Genomic DNA, 12,590 nt, shown 5'->3' on the forward strand with positions numbered 1-12,590 from the left:
TAGATGCACTGTTATCAATTGTGCTTAGCCGTACATGTTCATATCCTTGAAGATGTATCATGGAAGTGTTGCAGCCTAGAAGATACAAATTTAACAAGGTAAAAATGCATGAGTCAAAAATTGAAAAGCAATAATATTCTGAGTAGAGGTTCTAATAGTGGCACAAATCAAGTTACAGAGGTAAGGTGGCTTTCCATTGCCATCCTTACTCAAACTTAGTTTTTTTTTTTTTATTTACAAATGACAAGAATTTTATAACTGATACCTTAACTACTCACTGGGAAGTAGCTATCTTGTGACTGTAAGTGGAGAGAGATAGAAGGTGGCAAAAAATACTAGCAAAGAGATAGGGAGGTTTTGGTATATTCCTCTCAGCTAAACAGGACAGGGAAGAACAAAGAGAAATTACGAAGATGCCTACATTTTTAAAAGTGAGGTATCAAAAAATAGAGTGAGGTAAGATCAGTTCTTATTAGGTGTTCAAAGTTCATGTGAAAACTATCCATTTATTCAATAAAATTATTTATTCCCCTTTTCATGTAGTTTGTAAGCACAATCTCTGTTCAAGGCTAATGGCTTTACCATTAATGGTATTAGGTTTATTATTCACAGAATAAATAAATTTTATCCCAAATTCTGCAAAGTGACTAATGTTAGGTTCTTTTTATATTCTTACAAGCCTTAATTTTCTCTTTTAAACTAACAGCTTATAAGAACTGCCCCTGTAAGTATTATCTTTCCACGTAAAACTGACAGTATTTTTTATTTCCAGTAATACCACTATGGTGGTTTGTAAGTTATTCTTTCAAAATAGTCAACAGAATACTGCTACCTTTTAACCTGACACCACTAATGGAGTTAGTTAGGGAATTTTGGTGGTATAGGGAATTGTGCTGCTAATCTAAGGCTGCACCTCTCTGGCAGTTCAAATCCACCAGTGGCTTCAAGAAACAAAGATATACAATCTCCTGTGAAATTTAGATTTAGAAACTTGGTGGAGAGTCAGCTATGAGTCAGTTCTGAAGCCACAGCTGTGAGTGAATGAGAACAGGAAACTAGAGAGTAGGGTGACAAAAATAAGTAAGTTTCTAGTTTGCTTAATTTTTTAGCAGATACTAACATCTCTGGGTTCAAAATGGAATTACGACACAAATTATTACATAACAAATTAGTATTTTTTTAAAAATTAATCCACACTTGTTGCATGTCGTTTTCAAGCACAGCCTCTGTGTAAAACTACCGGCTTTTAAGTAGTCCCAGGTTCATTATCCACAAATTTTTTAGTAAATATTCAAAACAAATGTTCAAGACATACACAAGAAAAACCAGCATTTCTTACAAATTAGCTTAACAGAAATGCTTAGTTGTATCTCTAGGGGTAGGCAGAAACTTGAACCTGATGTGTAACTTGAGTTTTTAAGTGGTTCTTTCCCCGGCCCATATATGTGGAGTTTTGAGAATTTAAGATAAAATGCTAAGGACAAATACTGCATGGTGCCATTGCTGTAGAATGGGACTGACATCAGGGTTGGGGTAAGACTGGATATATTATGTATACTGCATTGAAACAGATGAGGGAGAGAACAGTTTAAATGCTATATATGATAGGGTATTATGGTTATCACAAGTGTCCAGAATTAAGGTTGCATAGTGGAGTGTACTCTGGGCAGTGGGGGTTGGAGGGGATTTGTATACCAATGAAAAATTTTTCTTTTACTTTACAAAGAGAGTAGTGAACTGGAGGGGAAGTGGGGACAGGGGGAAAAGTGCAACAATGAATGAATGGAAATCCAAAATCTCTGTAAATGTTCGTTAACATTAATCAAATAGGGAAAAAAAGATAAAACGCTGGCTTTCAAAACACCCCCCACAAAACCCACCAAACACAAAACCAACCTTAAAAGCATACACTATTAAAGGTTACTTCATTTAATAGGTTTCACATACATTTTTTAAAATTTCAAACCTACTAAAAATCTTTCAATGATCATGATTTGTCTAGTAGCTTTTATGCATCAGAAGCTCTAGTGGTGAGCACTAGTGGAAAGAAGCTGCACTACAATCCAAGAGGTGCATGGTTCGAATCCACCAAATGCTCTGCTGGAGGAGGGACAATCTCCTCTGTGCCAGTGAGATCTGATTTGATAGTACACATACACAAACACACACACACACACACACAAAGACAAGAAGGAGCTCTAGTGGCACAGTGATTAACTGCTTAGTTATTAACTGAAAAGTGAAGGGTTTTGGCTACTATGAAGAATATAGCCCTGGAAACCTTATGGGACAATTTCACTCTAATTTGCAGAGTATGAGTCGGAACTGACTTAACTATAGTGGAGTGTCATATAGTTAAATGAGCATAATGGGAGAGGAAATATTTATATTCAAAATAAAATTCCACTGTACCAGTTTCTTCAAAATATTTTCAATTAAATCAAAGACTGGGGTTTTTTTAGAGCTCTGGCCGTTTAAAACAATTCTTATTCTAAACATTATTTTGCTCAGCTAATGTTGTAAGGAGGGACCGGTCCTTGGAGAGGGACATCATGCTTGGGAGGGTGGAGGAGCAGCCCAGGAGGTGGAGACCCTCTATGAGGTAGAATGATTCAGTGACTCGGGTAATCGGGATGGGTATATTGGAGACAGTGCGACTGGCACAGGATAGAGTAGAGTTTAGGGCTGTTATACACAGGGTCACTATGAGTTGCAAGGGCCTCGACGGCACACAACAACAATAAAATTATTATCTCTTGGGCAAAATATGAGTTTAGTATCGTAAGAGAATTTCATGTCAAAAGAGGGTTTTTTTTATTTAGGCATGAAAGAACAGCTAACGTCCTACAATATATTTTCAAATGTACAAGACTATAGATACTTAATCATAGACCTGGTACTAATGCCCATTCTACAGATCCCATTTTTCTAGCAAGCCCAAGAATATAATGTGGTTTCATGGATTATAAAGTGGTTCTATCACATAATCAAGGTTCTACGATAAATGGTAACAGCAGAATTGAAACCTAGGACCTTTAACTCTTTGGTTCTGTTTTTTTCTATCACCCAGAGAAACAACTATATTAAAATATTCTTATGCTACCTACCTGTTTCCCTTCACACTCTCATTCTTCTTTATTAAAGTGGTTTTTTTAATGTTCAGAGCAGGTTAAAAAGAATGGCCATAAGTTGTCATCTACTCTGTCAGACTTATTCATGTCTCTTTAGAACTCTTACATCTAACAACACCTTCTAGGAAAACCTGTAACTACCACCATTTAATTAGTACTGCAAATTGGTAAAAAAGGAAACATGCTAAAATGGAATTCATTTCTAATTTTTCACCTGTTTTCAGAGAAAGCACTAATAAAAAATGCAAATAGTAAGATAATTTAAAATTTAGGATGAAAATAGCAATAAAATGTACTCAACTCACATATTACTAGTAGAAATAGAAAATGCCTTAACCATTTCGACAATTTAGTTTATCCTACTGATACACCTGACAAAAATAGGAAAATATTGGGAAAACTATCCTGTCATTTAATTAGAAATAAAATACAGTTCTTACAAACAAGCAAACATGAACCTATTGAAAAAAATGAGAAAGATGTGTTCATGTTGAAAGAAAAAAAAATGCTAAAGATATATTAAGTGTAACAACAACAACATAAACACCCCATATAGAACAAAAAATAAATTGGGCTGGCACAGGCACAGAATATTTTTCCCATAAGAAAACATATGAATCTGTTAACCATGTTTACCTATACAGAATAGACAGGAGGAGGTTCTTCTCCTCCTCCCCTTTATCCTTTTCTATACTGTCAGAATTTTTAAACTTGCTTGCATAGATCACTCTTCATTTTTATAAAGAAACCAACTAGGGTGAGTTGATAAAATTAAAAGGCATTTTCATTTTCTCCTATAAATTTTTGGTTTCAGAATAATTTTTTAATTATTTTTTTATGCATGTACTGTCAAATCGGATCTGACTGGTAAAGGAGGAGATTGTCACTCCTTCTTCAGCAAAGCATCTGGTGGATTCGAACCACACACCTCTGTAGAATAATTTTTATAAATGTTTTCATTTCTGAAAATTTACCTTGTTTCTTCTAGTAAAAACAATGGCAATCCAACGCTATTGAGTTTGAGGTGATTCCAACTCACTGTGAATATGCAAGGCATAATAGAACTGAACGAGTATTTCTAAAGCTGTGTATCTTTTTGGAAGTCAATCACATTTTTCTCCTGTGTAAGGGTTTGATCATCAGTCAAATCCATCACTAGGTCACTAGTTTTCTATCAGGCACATACTGTATGATAAAACAGGTAAATGTTTCTCTTAGGAAAGGAAAATGAAACACACATATATAGAGAAAATTAAAAAAAAAGTATCTACAAACTTTTGTGCTTTAATTGGCCAAGCTGTTGCTAGAGTAAACAATTATTCAGTGCCTCAGATTATGTTTAAATGTGCTGGAATGTTTAAAGGTGCTAGAATGGTCCATACAAAAGAAAAACCATGGATTGGGACAGAGTAAAAAAACCTTAATAATGTTATCATTTTTAAAAAGACAGAGACTATAAGCACTAAGTAATTATTAAGCACTTTTACTCAGGCAAACAAAAGCATATGCTTAATGAATTAAAGAGCATAACTTAATTTCTCCTTAAAATACTTTCACCACTATTTCTTTAAATGTTACCATCACTTATTTATATATACTCTACAGATTTTCACAGCATGAAGAAGCCAGAAAGGTAGAGGCCTCTTGCTGGAAAGCATGCATACTGTGCCGACAAGGGTCACAATTTCTTCTCACACAAATTATTTAACACTGTTCCTTTCAAAAATGCTGGGGTATTTAAAAAGTTAAGAACCTCTTCCAATTAATCAAATTCATCACAGCAGTGATAATTAAAGGCTAGAAGAACAATGAAGGGAGTGTGGTGGGCTTGTGGTAACAAACTGTGCTGCATGCAATCCCAAAGGCAGCCAGTTCAAATCCACTAGCTGCTCTGGAGGATGATGGGCAACCTCCTCCTATGCAATAGCTGCTGGAGGGTCAGCTATAGGGCGGATCTGATTGGACAGTATACAACAGTAAGAATAACACTGTAGAAAAAAGATTCAGAACTCTGGGTTCTTGGCTCACTGGGCCACAGACTAATTACATGAACAAAAGGAAATGTTATAAACTCTCAGTTTCATTTTGTCTCTAATTAGATTTCTATTTCTTCCTATTTAATTCCATTTCTTTCAAGATCTAAGTTCTTATGATTTGCTCAAAAGGCCTAAGATTCCTAGGAAGCACTTAACTATGGATGGAGATCTGTTCAAAATTTTTCTCATTTTAAAAAATCAAGTATTATAAACGTTCTCTTCTTATACAGAGCTTTTCAAAGGTATTACCTTATGAATTTCAGTGCTATATATAATCACAATTATAAGAAGCCATGCTTCTAAAACAACAGAATCAACCACAGGACAAACTGGGTCTCAAGCAAAAGTAGTATTTAACAATTAATTACTGTAATGAATTTTTAAAATCTTTTAAAATATATAAAAACTCAACCCGGACTTAAGCAAGAAATTTCTGTATAGCCAACTATACAAGGACGTGTAAATGTTTTAATAGCAATATTTGATATCTGGATTATTTGGGAAACTTACCAAAGTAACAGTAAATACTTTTTTGTACTTTCCCCACTCTTGGACTCCTGCTTCCACTCAAATATTTTTAGGTGCACTGGTGTTCACTACTTGGAATAAAATCTCAGTAACACTAATTAGTATTTCATTTTCAGTATAGAGAATTAAGGGCAATCTGGTGGCCTGGTGGTAAGATGTGCTGCGATACCAAACGTACACAACTCCAAGAGAGAAAGATGGGCAATCGCCATTGCGATTAACTGCCTCTGAAAACTGGCTGGAGGGTCAGTTAGGGGTCAGTTCTGACTCGACAGTACACAACAACAATACCAGAGAATTAAGGCCTTAATTTAATGCATTAAGTAAATTTTACTGAAGAACAGAAATTAACACTTTCTGGTAGATCACTCCTTCAAAAACAAAACACAATCACTTAAAAAATGTTAGACAAAAACTCTATGAGAAACAGACGTATTACTTAAAATTAACAAGTCTATGTACATGTTTTTACTTTTATATCACAGAAATTACCATGGCCGATTAAGACAGGACAGGACTTAAGTGTGGTAGGATTTTTTTCCTTGAGAGGAAACCCCTTATGTGTTTACAAACTCTGAAATAAAAGATGAATTGCTAATTCCCAAAGGTCTCCTATATTAACATTCCTTATAAAGCCCAAAGGATGAACTATTTCTTACTCTCAATGCCTTTGAAAACCGACAACCTTGTAATTTCTTCTTATGAGGCAAAGAATGACTTCTCTTGGGTGGATAGTGAATAATTTTAAAGAATAATTAATGTTATTAAAAAGTATCTTATAAAAACATACTTTTAAAGTATCTTTTCTATTAAGCACATGAAAATCTATGGTTACTACATAATTTATGAATAATATATATACTTCCAATTATGGATGGACAACAGTGGCAAGAAAAAGCATGAAAATTTGCATTCAATCTATTTCTGTTATTTGCATTCAAATGTTTCTATACCTGGTAAAACCCAGTAGAATTATTATCTTATGAAGGAAAACAACAATAAAACCCCCAAAGCATAATATCTACATTTTTCTCTGGAGACATTCTCCATAACCTGTTTTCCCCTCAGATAAACATATACAGTTGTTTTGCATTTACCATTATTTCACAGTGTCTTCTGGAAAAAACTGCACTAACAGTTCAGCATTCGAATTATTTTCCCACATATCACTATATACTGGCATCATGAAAGATTAATCTACTGAAAGCTCATACAAAGGCATATAATAGCATTAAAAAAAACAAAAGTTTTTCCTTCTCTGGTCCTGGTGGCACAGCACGCAGCTGCTAATGGAAACACCAGCTGTCTGGATTCACCAATCTCAAGAAGATATGGCAGTCTTCTGTCAAGATTTAGTCTCAGAAACCCTAAGAACAGAACTACTCTTGTCCTTTAAGGTCTCCACAGAGTTAAAATCAGGAGGGCAGAGGGAGTACGGGGACTCTCAAATCTTTATTCCTAAAATACTGATACCAGGAAAATTACCAATCAATTTTAGTTTTCACCTCCGCTTCCCTGTTACTGACTTGTTTTAAGTTACAACTAAAGACAAAGGTGCCCCTCTCTTTTTACTCTCCCTCCAAATTCACTAGCAAGAATAGAAAAGATAAAACTATCAGGTTATTAAGTGCATCAAAACAAAGTTATTTCTTTCTCAAATTGAATCATTCATGTTTCTCTATAGATATTAAGTTAAATTATATTTTGCAAGTGATGAAATATGTAATAGAACTAAAACACACAATACCAAATACTAGGAAAATAATGTTTTAACTCTATTGTGAATTACTCCAATCATCTTAATTTCTGAAACAAAAACCCAAAATGTTACTAATCCCTTAAGGGAGAGATAGGTGGGCAATCTCCCTCCTCTCCCAAGTGACTTACTACCTCCAAAAACCCACTGGATGAGTCTATCCTGAGTGGACAGTATATAACAACATCACCACTTGAAGCTTTGACTACTCTGAGCAGCTAAAATTTCTGGTTGTAGTTTCTCAAATCTTAAACTTCACAGTATTTTTAAATCCAATAAATTACATTCTTAGGCTATCTTGCCTTAAAACAAATAATTTCATAATCGGCAGAACAGTAAGAAACCACATCAGTCGTAATACACTACTGTTTATCTAAAGGGTATTCACTTTAAAAGAATGCAGGTAAGATTAAATACTGCAAAAACACCTGTAAATCCAAGTATAAAAAATCTCTCCTCCCACTGCATCCCATTTAAACAAGCTTAAAATAGAAGAACTGATTTTGAATGGAGCTAGAAAAAGTCCATTTTTCCCAAACTTCTGTGCCTTGAAAATAAGTCTTTAAACATGAAAAGCAAAGAAATGAAAATAACTCTGAACCGGAAACTGAGAAATCAGAAATATTATGTTTTAAAAGAATACTGGCAGCAAACAGTCCTACTGTAAAATCTAAAATCTCTTCTTCCTGTAACAGTAAATACTCCAGGATACAAAGCAAGCTGGAGAAGTCTGAAACTACATTTCCCAAAGGCCGAGTGAGAAAAGTTAACCTTCAATTCTCTCCACTCAACAGGTGCAGGAAAAATGCCTTGAAGTTAAAATTCCCATTATCTAAATATGTATCTGTATCCCAAGGCTTCAAAAAGAGATACTAGGATACTGACAAAAGCATTCACTATTGTTTTCATTCAGCAAATGAGAAAATAAGGGACTGGACCATAAATAAAATACCTACTTCCTTAATTTGTTTCTGGGTGCTTCTGAGACCAGGAAAAAGTAATTCAAACAAGAGAAATGCCTTGATAATAAACATTTAGAGTGGCTTATCTCGAAGGAGACATTAAAGTCTAGATATATCATTTCCTAAACTGCAGGAAAAAGAATGAAATTCTTCCGGGGGGGGGGGGGGGGGAGCAGTATTTCAAATACTTGGAGGCCTAGTTTGTAATTTCTACTAGCTTAAGGTCCAATACATTAACAGTAGTTGGCTGACCATAAATTCGAAGCCCAAAAATGTAAAATAACTCAGCACTGATGAAAAAGAACTTCAAGAACTTTTTACAAGCCAGCAAAATAGTAGCAACAACAACTTCCCCAAGGTGAGTAAAGACGGTAAAGAACTTTCCTGAAATGTAAAGGGGGGGGAACCCCAAACAAAATCAAACAAGCTACGCACTGCGACGAGCCCGATTAATTTTACTCTCATTTTATCATTATCTTGGAAAACTACCGATTTAATCTGAAGCCTTGAATGCAACGTTTTCCCCCCACCAAGCCGACTGGATGTCAACAGCAAACGGTAGGGGTGTCGCGGAAGGACGCAACAGCATCTTGGTTAAGGAGGGACGAAACTTCGTAAGAGGAAGCACCAGCTCCTTTCTTGACCCCAGCACCGGCCGGCAAAGTTACGCCACAAGCGCCTCTTGCCAAGGCTGGGGCTACCTCCTCCGCTGCCTCCCTGGGTAAGCATTACTACGCAGCACCCGACCCTTCAAACTGCGCCCCGAAGTCCAACTACGCCTTCGCTTTTTCCTCTCTCCAGGACCCATCCCAACTGAAGTTCCAGGAAAAGCGTCAGTCAGCCAGCCCAGATTACGGCCTGTTCCGGACAACAGGTGGGCAGTGGTGCCGACAGGGCTGGGCCTCTCCAAGCCAGGCCCACTCCACTCCTTCCCCGCCAAGGCCCGGGGGCGCCGGACTCTGGGACAGGGAGGGGGAGCTCGCTCCCCTTACCTCCGCCATATTTGCCGTACTGACGGGTCACATCTCCGCAGCGGCCGCAGCTGGGTCACGGCCAGAACCCGGATGTGAGACTCGGCAACGGGACTCCAGCGGCCGCCGCTACCGCCTGTGCTGCTCCCGCCGCTGCTGTCTCGGCGGGAACGCGCAGGAGCCGCCCGAGCGCGCCCACCACACCCCACTCCGCCCCCTTGCGGCGCCCTGACTGGGCTGGGCTGGACTGGACTGGAGGGAAAGGCCTGGGCGCGCGCGGGAGCGGAGATGCGCGCGCACGCGCGCGCCCCTGTAGCTAGCCCTCTCCGGTAGGCGCGCGGAGGGGCGGAGTCAAGGTGGGTGTGGGGGGGGGGAGGTAGGCATCTCACAGGAGCCTCCCCCGCCTACACAATCCAGGATTGTAACTTTGGGAAGGCGCTCTCTGGTGCCCAGCAGCCAAGGAAAGGTCTCCAAAGAGCTGCGTTCAGCTTTTAGATCGCAGGCTAAAAATGTATTTTACATGGAGATCGATTTTTAAGTGCTGCTGCTGAGTGATGCAACCACCTCAAATACTGCGACTGGAAAGCAGTTCAAAGCCCTGAACAAAAATACTCCCTTGATTGTTACTGATAGGAAACAGAATCCCACTTCCCTAACTAAATCTTTATAGAGAGGTTAAAGCAAAGAGATTAAGAAAAGCGAGTGCTTTAAACAAACAGGTAGTGCGCCATTCCCGTTATGTTATTTTATCTGCTTCTCCTTAAACTATTCCTGTGATGGCTGTAGCAACACTGGTTGAATTTTGCAATAGATAAAGTGGTAAAAACCCAAAAAACTGATACGCTGCTGTTTCATGGATATGTGTAATCTACGATTTGACTACATAAAGGAAAAGAACCTGTTCATATGTTTACAATTTGAAAGATTATTTTAACGTACTGTGCTAGAGCTGCCAAATGGTAATTCTAATGACTCCCTGAGCCAATGCTTGCAAAATAAGAATACATGTTTTACTTCCACTAATAGAGCAGATAAAAAGTGGTGCTAAATCTGCATTAGCAGATTTTACTAAACTGAAAGTTTCAAAAGTTCTAGACCCTTTTAAGAAAATAAAACTCAAGGGTCCTTCCTAAATTTTTAAAAATCAACCAGTTAAATGGAAAAATTAATGATTCTCTACTAATAGTGTGGTGCCAATGATACAACATACTGTACATACACAATTTTACTAATGTTAATACAATGCAACATGAGGGAGGGCTGTTTTACTAAATAATGTGTACTTCCTTAAAATGCTAGACTCTAAATCAAGCAGTTTCCTATTTCCAAATTTTCAACATTAACTTCAAATTATGTCCAAAAATAATCTGTGCAGGAATAAATTGCATTTACAGGTTTATGAAGTAGCTGCTAAGTGAAAGGACATTACCTGGTAATTTGACAGGAAAAGAGTCCACAGACAGTCTGTAAACCAATTAAATATAAACATCTGATGCACATTTTCTACTGAAAGAAAAGCAAGGGAAAGAAGAGAAAGGAAAACTTTAGGGCTCCCAAAACTACAAACAAATTTCACCATTAACTGTACTGTACAGGTTTCATTTTTTTTTTTAGAATATTTATATAAAAGTATTTTCTAAGAGTCCTTAGGGAAATATGTTCACATAGATATATCATTTCCGAGCGATTCCGTTGAATTATATAAATAGGCCTTGGAAATGAAATAAAAGAGACCTTTTAAAATGTCAATTCCTTTCCTAGTTTTCAGATTGATACACTAATGGAAATAACTTAAGGAAAAGAACAATGAATGCAAATGGGCCTGATATGGGGAAACATAAAAGAATAAGAGTCCTAAAGGTAAAGTTAGACTTTCTACCATGGGAATGAAAGAATTTCCATTTTTTTTTTTTTTTAAAAAATCAAGCTGATATAGGAAATGTAATTGGGTATCAAAGGGAAAACGTTAAGTATTGTCAAAATATGAGGGAGAAAAATTCATTTTACTACTATTTATCTTGGACTCATCAGGTAAACTATAAAAAAATAATTGTGATAAAAGATCACAGCCCCTTAAACTATTAATGAATTCTGAAATTATTAGGAAAATTGAGGTCTGACATTTGAATGAGCAAATTAGCTTACAGATAAATGACTTTTAAAGTTATTAAAATTATGTTGCAATTTTACTAATTTTAAATGTTAACAACTGGTGAAGAAAGTTTCCTCTAAGTATTTTCACAGTAATGTGGTTTCGGTGATTCCCCCCCCCCCCTTTCCTATTTCAAGTATTCTAAAGATGAAAAGAAATAGTTCAAATACTGTAGGTCATCAGTACATGTGATGGTTTATTGTTGTGTGACCTCTGAACATTTCAGGAGCCTCCTTAAGGAAGTCAAAGTTCTTCTCAAAACTATTGCTTACTCTCTTTGATATCAAATGTGTAAAAATTAATTACTGATTAGTCATAGAATCTTAAGTGTCAGAAATCTTCAGTTAATTCTGTTTAAGTAAGAACTTATAGTCTTTCCCTCATTTTGAGTCTATTGTTAAACCTCCTGAAGAGTTTGCTTCTTTTAAATAAATTGTAACATTTGTAAAAGTCTTCTGCTTTAAACCAAATCTACCTCCTTTTTACTTTCATCTGTACCTTCTACTTCTTTAGCATTTTGGATTAATTCACAGGTGTCTTTTTTTGTTCTTATTCAAACACAACTAGTCAATATTTATAATTGGGTTAACAACAACAACAACAACAAATCTCTAAAGCCTATTTAGTGTTATTATAAGAGCTGAAAACAGGAATGACAGAGCTAAAGACAAAAAAATTCACCATTTACAAATCATTAGTTTATATTACTTATTAATGTGATATCCAAATGTGTAGTCAGAATTGTAGTAAAATTAACTGTTTAAAATGTTTTTAAAATGTGGTTAATGTCAATTTCATGTTAGTTTTGTGGCTAGTTTAAGAAGTCCCAAAGCAAACAATCATTATACAAAGCCTGAATACATGGCTCTTTAGCTTCCATTCCCAACCTAAAGACCTTCTTATTTTCAGGCAAGCTCCTATTATTTTTATCACATGAAAGTACTAAAAAATGCTATTTTATGGGGCAATTATTTTTAACCAATTTACTAAACACAGTGAATTAACATTTTTAAACCACTTTTTCAAGGCTATCCCACATTCTCACACACACACA

The 12,590-nt window shown here is 36.3% G+C and overlaps 1 protein-coding gene across 3 annotated transcripts in view; it reads right to left on the minus strand.

Annotated features, from left to right (window-relative positions):
- The window catches only part of MIER1 (mesoderm induction early response 1, transcriptional regulator), a 71,499-nt gene that overhangs the window by 56,702 nt on the left and 2,207 nt on the right, over positions 1-12,590 (minus strand). The window contains exon 1 of one of the 3 annotated variants that reach the window (XM_006879750.1): positions 10,818-10,884. The exons of 1 other annotated variant lie outside the window; for it this stretch is intronic. In XM_006879750.1, the coding sequence (XP_006879812.1) occupies positions 10,818-10,884 (67 nt within the window). Of the gene's footprint in view, positions 1-10,813; positions 10,885-12,590 lie in introns of those variants that run through there. One more of the 3 variants, XM_006879751.1, reaches the window with a different exon arrangement.

Source organism: Elephantulus edwardii, unplaced genomic scaffold (assembly GCF_000299155.1).
Source record: "Elephantulus edwardii isolate Elephantulus edwardi_28Jun2011 unplaced genomic scaffold, EleEdw1.0 scaffold00005, whole genome shotgun sequence".
Taxonomy (NCBI): Eukaryota; Metazoa; Chordata; class Mammalia; order Macroscelidea; family Macroscelididae; genus Elephantulus; species Elephantulus edwardii.